This window comes from Poromitra crassiceps (genome assembly GCF_964638095.1).
Source record: "Poromitra crassiceps genome assembly, chromosome: 3".
Classification (NCBI taxonomy): Eukaryota; Metazoa; Chordata; class Actinopteri; order Beryciformes; family Melamphaidae; genus Poromitra; species Poromitra crassiceps.
Window position 1 is genome coordinate 49,653,340 of NC_139625.1, and position 7,309 is coordinate 49,660,648.

The window sequence follows — 7,309 nt, forward strand, 5'->3', positions numbered from 1 at the left end:
TGCCACACTTCTTTTCAATATGCTCCTATGCTGGGAGAAATGGCCTCCCGACTAGAGGTCTTCACAGGGCCAAAATGATGGACCCGGGAAAATTGTGCCCAGACCCGATTAAACCCATCTGTTATTAGCAAGCTGAGACCTGTACAGACCCCATAAACATCGGACCCGGAGTCACCTTTTTTGAATGGACCCGAGGCCCGGCCGGATCCGGTTTGGGTATTCAGGGGATTGGGCATACCTGAAGGTTCAAGTTCTCATATTTCAGTTACATTTGTTTTTAATTAGTTATTTGACAATATAAAAAGAAAGACAGTCACCGGGCCCGGCATTTCAGTGTCAGAGACCCGGACCCGAAGTGACTTATTTTGAATGGACCCGAGACACTGGTCAGGTCCTCAGGTATTTGGGGGGTCTGGCATCCCCGAAGACCTCTACTCCTGACCATTACTGACCACTTCTACATCACGTTTGACTGGAACCGGTGTCCACGCAGCTGTGGATAGTATATATAGAAGCAATGCTAACATGCATTGGAAACAATATTATCTGAAAATTGGTGTTGCAAAAGGAGTTTGGCATCGATTGCCTGGTTTCAAATGGAGGCAATTGAATTTCTAATTTTGTCGAAGGGAAGTGATTGTAATGTAATTTTCTTACCCTGAAGTTTGTTTTGTTTATTGAATTAGTTTTGAGTTTTATGCCAGTTGCATGGGCAGTGATCTTATTTATTTAACTGGAGGAAAATAAATCGTATTTAAACTGGAGGAAAATAAATCTTAACCCCCAAATGAGTAGTGGGTTGGCTTACAACTGGATCTTATAAAGTCTGTATAAACACATGGTTTTACATGATGCTGATTTGAGTTAGTGTGCAAACTGACACTAGATGGTTGGCCAAGGTGAAAATGGTTTTGTCCATGTATGTTGTCACTGTTCATGATGTACACAATGTAAACTTCTCAGCTTTAACGCATGTTTATTGTACAAACTATGTAAAAAAAATCAAATTAACAAAAATGGTATTCAATTGGAAAAACAAAGTGTAGTTATTCTTTTCAGATAAGAATAAAGATTTGTAAATTTGTGACTCATTTGGTCCCCATAGGATTATCCATCTCCTAATTATATATTTGTCTATCATGCCACCTAGTGGTAAGAATTAGTCAGTGATTAGGCTGTGATTGTCTCACTTCGGTTAAGCAATGATTTAATTGGCTTGTAAATACTTAAGTCAAAGACAAAGAGGGGTTTGAATTATGATTACTCTTTATTTTTTAATTTCAGAGGTGGAAATGAAGGAGCACAGTCATGACCTATTACAAGTCTTCAACAATATGAAGTGAGATGATTTGACTTTGTTCCATTCAGAAAATTGGGACCTCGAAACTTAAAATGGATATGGATCCTATCCTCTTGCCTCCTTGATATATTCTTGACATGGAACAGTGAGGTCGTCTAGACAAGAGGATGCACTGCTGTAAATCCCAACCTCCTTAGTCGTCTTGCATCTTTTTTCAACATGCTTCACCCTTTGCTAATATCTCTCCACACAGTCTGTACTAACACACAGTCTGTACTAACAGAAAAGCCACCTGAAAGAAATACTTCCCATCAGAACACCACATAAGTGTGATTAGAATATAAAAGGATTTTAAGATTTAGATGTCCATTATTGTCATTGTACAACTACAATGAAATGTATCCTCTGCATTTAGCCCATCCTATACACAACACTAGGCACAGTGCAGCGTGCGGGGACCAACTCCACTTCTTTGTGCCTTGCTCAGGGGCAGTAGGGGAGTATTAAAGACATAGACAAATACATGTATATACAAAGTACATGTACTTTGTATGTACATACATTTGTATGTACATTACTTTGTAATACATGTACATGTCTTTGATGGTGGGAGGAAACCAGGGCACCTGGAGGAAACCCACAGAAACATGGGGAGGACATGCACACTCCACACAGAAAGGACCTGGGACAAACCGAGGTTCAAACCCAGGACCTTCTTGTTGTGAGGCAACAGTGCTAAAAAGCAACGTAAAACATAATTCCAAAAATAAGAGCGTTAGAAATCATCGAAATGGGGAAGACATTTCACAGAATGCTGGAAGTCTGTCATCACTTCATCTTCACTTTGCTTAAAATATACAGTATATAAAAAATGCCTTAGTGTTTACTCCATCTACAGGAAAGGTAAAAAAAAAAAAAAGTTCATTTCATGTGTAACACTGCGCCTGGATCAATTTACAAAATACTAACAAAAGAAAATAACAGCAGAAATTAGTACTGGTACCGTCCTCTCTTTCCTCCATGTCCTCCGTGTCCACTGTGTCCTCCCTGGTTCCAACTTCCACCTCCTCCCCAACCTCCACCTCCACTTCCACCTGGACCACCCCCACCTCCTCTCCAGCCTCCTCCTCCTCTGCCCCCTCTCCCTCCCCCCCCTCGTCCTCCCCAGCCTCCTCCTCCTCCGTCTTGTCTTTTCTGCCAGGGTGGCATCTCAGGAGGGGGGGCATCAATCTCTGAGGGACGGCCACCTCGGTCTGGCACTCTGCCCATGAGGACCTGTTAGACACAAGCAGAGGAATGGATATTTCAGACAACAAAATGACAACTGACAACTAACCCTGTATGCAATTCTGTCAGATTATTTTCCAAACTGTGGAACCATTGGCGAACATGTCTGTATCATGTTAAGCATTGAGCATTGTGGAAGGCCTTGCTTGTTTCCATTTTGTTGTTATTTTCTTATTTTGTACTGTGCTGTTTTTACTATTTCTTACTGTGATATGGATCTCCCTGGGTCTGAAATAAAGAATTGAATTGAACTAAAAGGGGCGAGGGGCAAGGTTTATGGACCAAAGGTATCACGTGGAAGTCATGAAACAGCGGCATTTCGATGGCGTCGCCGTCTTGCTTCCCCAATTCAAAGAAAGAAATGTCACTGGGCGCCCGGATAGTGTAGCGGTAGATTCCCTTCCTACCAACACGAGGGTTGCAGGTTCGCGCCCCCGTGGCGTCCATACAGGCAGGATTGGAATGAGGGTATGTGTCCTGGTCGCTGCACTAGCGCCTCCCCTGGTCAGTTGGGGTGCCTGTTCGTGGCGGAAGGGAACTGGTGGGAATAGCGTGATCCTCATACGTGCTACGCCCTGCCGGTGAAGCTCCCTACTGTCAGGTGAAAAGAAGCGGGTGGCAACTGCACATGTATCGGAGGAAGCATGTGTGTGCCTACTATGGCTCTCCCCAGATCGGCAGAGGGGGTGGGGCAGCGACCGGGGCAGCAGGGGAAATTGGCCAAGTACAATTGGGGAGAAAAATATATTATATAACAATATTGTTGCAAGCAATATCGATATTGAGTTAGTTGGTCAAAAATATCATATTTGATTTTGTCCATATCGCCCAGCCCTTCTGTGATGGTATTATTGATTGGATTATTTGTGTGCCTAGTGTTGTGTAGCTATGCCATGAAGTAAACGTGTCAAGCTGGTTTCAAGGAAGTAAAAGTAATATGAGAAAATAGTCATTTTGTAATCATGTATCCATGTTTTCTTTCTATGCACTCAGACGATGGAAAGCACTGCCAGACTGTCAAGAACACTTCCTCTGTAAATACATTCAAATCTACACACAAGACACATTTTTTCACAATTGCTTTCAATGAATGTACTGTACTGTACATCTGCCAGGTTTGTTTCTTTTTCCATTTGAATTACTTCAGCATCTATACCATATCAATTTGTTTAGGTAACATAATGCTTTGTAATGTATTCTAAAAGCACACATTTGTATAAAAAGTGTTTTATAAATAAATAGCATTTATTGTTAAATGAGTGAACATTATGATAGGGATAATTAACAAGGTATAAAAAGTTATTGTTCCTTTTATTGTGACTTCAAAATCAATATTTTCACTATAAAACTTGAGTAAATGAGTGCACCACTATGTAGGATGTAAAAATACCAACATCTTGAGTAAAATTCATTAAACTTTTTGCTAGGAAAAAACAACAGCAACACATATCACAAAGGCCTGTATGTTCCCCCAGCGCTCCGGTACCTTGTTGACAGCGCAGGCGGTCTTCTCCCTGCTGGAGCCGCTGCTGGTCTTCACCACGTTGCAGAGGTCTTCCCTGGCAGCGAGCAGCTCAGCCTCGCCCACTGACGGCTGCGCCCTCAGTGAGTGCCTCTTGGGTTGGTAGGCTCTCGCCATGCTGTCTACCCTCGCCTAACAAAACATACACATACGCTAGAATCAGTTTCTACAGACTACACATTGTGACTCGAACATATCCACATGTCTCATCCAATTATGTCCCTTTCTGTGATATGAAATAAAGAGTTCTTGTCAAACACTATAAATCCATTTACTAAAGTTTAGGGGGGGAACATTGGTGGATGTTCGATGATCAATATAAAAGAAAAATACATTATATGGTCTAAAATTTGACTTTTCTGTAAGTAAATGGCTCAAGATAGGTATAGGCTATTACTATAATAAATAATATTCATGCCAGCAATGATTTTGTATAAAGTAGATGTTACATTTTTCCAAATAGCAGGTATCACTATCAGATTTCTGATTTTGGATTGAAACTCAAATATTACTACTTGCAAAACATTACAGAGTCAGTCTCACTCACTGCAATATTTTATGTTTCCATCAGTTTATATTCCATTGTAAAGGAAGCAGTGGATAGTTACAGTAGATGTGTACATAACATGTGAACCTGCCTTGGCTCTGTCTGACCAGCCAAAGGACTGAATTGTGACATCCAGTCGCTTAATGAGCATTCTGCGCCGGCACTCATACTCTGAGGACAGGACTGTGTTAATGCTGTGCAACTTTTCCTGTGGAGATAGAGAAAGACCAAAGTGAGTTACATGCCTACTATACTATCATAACAACGATATAATACACCTACAGTTATATAGATATGAGAGGAAACAAGAGAGGAAAGTAAGAGTTCTTATCCGGTAGCTTATTTCAGAAGTGTATCTGCTTACCCACTGCTCACTGTTGAGAGATTTCTTCAGCACTGGCTTTCCAATGTAGCCATTTGGCAGATCTTGGAGTACTTTGTTAATCTATAATGACACACAATGGTTCAATGTATCAGCACAGACAGTGAGGAAACTCATTTGCACATGCTTAATATCTCACTACTTTAATAAGGCAGCCAGCGGTTCCACACGGCGCACAATTGCTCAACTGTGCATGCACGGCGCTAGACATGAGCAAAGGTAGTTAACATAAAAAGGAGGAGCTGTCCTACAATATTGAATTGATCCCATCTTAAAAATCACACTCGACCACAGGTCAAGATGAGTGACTTTGTCCCACCTTGCTTTCGACATCAGAGAACACTCCTGCTCCTCTTGGCTCTGACAGCTTCAGTGTTTCACAGATGGCCAGCAGGTCCTGATGCACTGGGCTGTCTTCTTGTTGTTTACCTGGTACTTGTCTGCTCCTCACTATCTGAGCCGCCTGAAGCTCGGAGCTCAGAAACACTTTACACAAAAATAAGGGGGAGAGGGGGAAAACATGACAAACATACATATTTGAATTACCTTACTGACCAGGCAGAAAGCTTCTTAGGTACAAGGAGCATGGGATGTTGACTGATTATTACATACAGACAAACTTTAGATGATCCCTCTTATTTTGCAGGCTGCCCTTGAGAATCCCTGAAACAAGCCCTTCATAAGGACAGTGCAACTCCTTCAGCAAACCACTCATCTCAAGCTGAAGGCTGTCAATGTCATCTAGAGGAGAGAGAGAGAGAGAGAGAGAGAGAGAGAGAAAGAGAGAGCGAGAGAGAGAGAAGTCTTGATTAAACCATTGACAGCACTCGACACACAGCAACACTCCCTCTTGCGTGGCATGTAGTAGTGGTCTGGATGAGGCTCACCTGGACCAGAAGATATGCTCTCCTCCAGATCACACAGCGGTTTCAATCTGGACGCTAGCCACCGGCACAGGTCCACATACTCGGCCGAGGACAAGCCCTCATCTGCGGCTCCGACAAGCGCCTTCTCGTCCAGCAGAGGGCCGTCATAGCTGAGTGTCGGATGAGTTGGAGAGGAGATAACAGACACGTGCGTGGAAAACATATTGATGCTAGATATCAAAATGCTATTTAAGTAACTAACGTTACAGACGTTACGGCTTGCCAGTGCAGACACTAAACACAACACGCACAGATTGAAAGCATAACGGGAACACACAACAGACTGCGACTGTAAAGCTAACAAGCTACATTTGCTTACCCAAGCTGCTCTAACAAATCCAAAATATCACACTCCATTGCGGATTCAGGGCTGTGAGAGGTTTACACGCGTTGACAGAAGAACATCATTAATTTAAATTAGCCAGCTCATGTAGCCATTCATTCATGCGTTTGACGCTACTATGCCCTTGTGTTCAGGAACGTATGAGCCGTGGTGAAATGTGCGAGATACACGCTGTAGTTCCGCCACATTGGTTCCGCTCCGACTAGATAGATCATGTACAATTCAAATAAATCGCTCTTGTTTCATTCACTGCTTTAGTAAGTAGCTCCGCTAAGACGTGGGTCCAAAATGCGATGGTGATGATGATGATGGTGATGATGATGATTGTTGTTGTTGTTGCTGTTGTTGTTGGTGTTGTTGTTGTTGTTGTTGTTGTTGTTGTTGTTGTTGTTGTTGTTGTTGTTGTTGTTGTTGTTGATGATGATGTTGCTAATATAGAATAATGTGATTGGACATTGAAACAAGTAGACATACGGTGTTTAGTACGCAGTCATTTATGTGGTCTTATGTGATGTTATTTTACACAATATGAACAATATTTACAATTCTAGCTCCATCCCCTTGGGGGCAGTATAGACTACAGGAAAGCATTGAGAATGATGTGGTTCAAATTTCACCTAGCAACAGGGCTGCTGCTTGTTCATTCACACACCTACATGGTTACACGTGATACCCTTCCACTTTCACATGCACAAACAATCTGTTACAAGTGCATAAAAACAGGCTAGCTCAGGTAGGCTACAATTGCATGTATAAACTGATGATACAGCCTCATTCATGCACGCACACGCACACACACACACACACACACACACACACACACACACACACACACACACACACACACACACACACACACACACACACACACACACACACACACTCACACACACACACACACATGTAGGGGCCTACACACTGAGGCCTATACAAATATGAACAACAAATAATGATAACAAATAATGACATTCGCACATGTAACACATTTGCACATTATCAACA

The 7,309-nt window shown here is 42.2% G+C and overlaps 1 protein-coding gene across 1 annotated transcript; it reads right to left on the bottom strand.

Annotated features, from left to right (window-relative positions):
• Positions 1-1,277: 1,277 nt before the first annotated feature.
• On the bottom strand, positions 1,278-6,413 carry fam98b (family with sequence similarity 98 member B). The gene is made up of 8 exons (XM_083633370.1): positions 6,284-6,413; positions 5,926-6,074; positions 5,651-5,779; positions 5,358-5,524; positions 5,021-5,101; positions 4,748-4,864; positions 4,074-4,241; positions 1,278-2,575 (listed from the first exon to the last, which is right to left on the bottom strand). The coding sequence occupies exons 1-8, from the start codon at positions 6,319-6,321 to the stop codon at positions 2,291-2,293; spliced, it is 1,134 nt and encodes a 377-aa protein (XP_083489496.1). The 5' UTR covers positions 6,322-6,413; the 3' UTR covers positions 1,278-2,290.
• Positions 6,414-7,309: the final 896 nt, after the last annotated feature.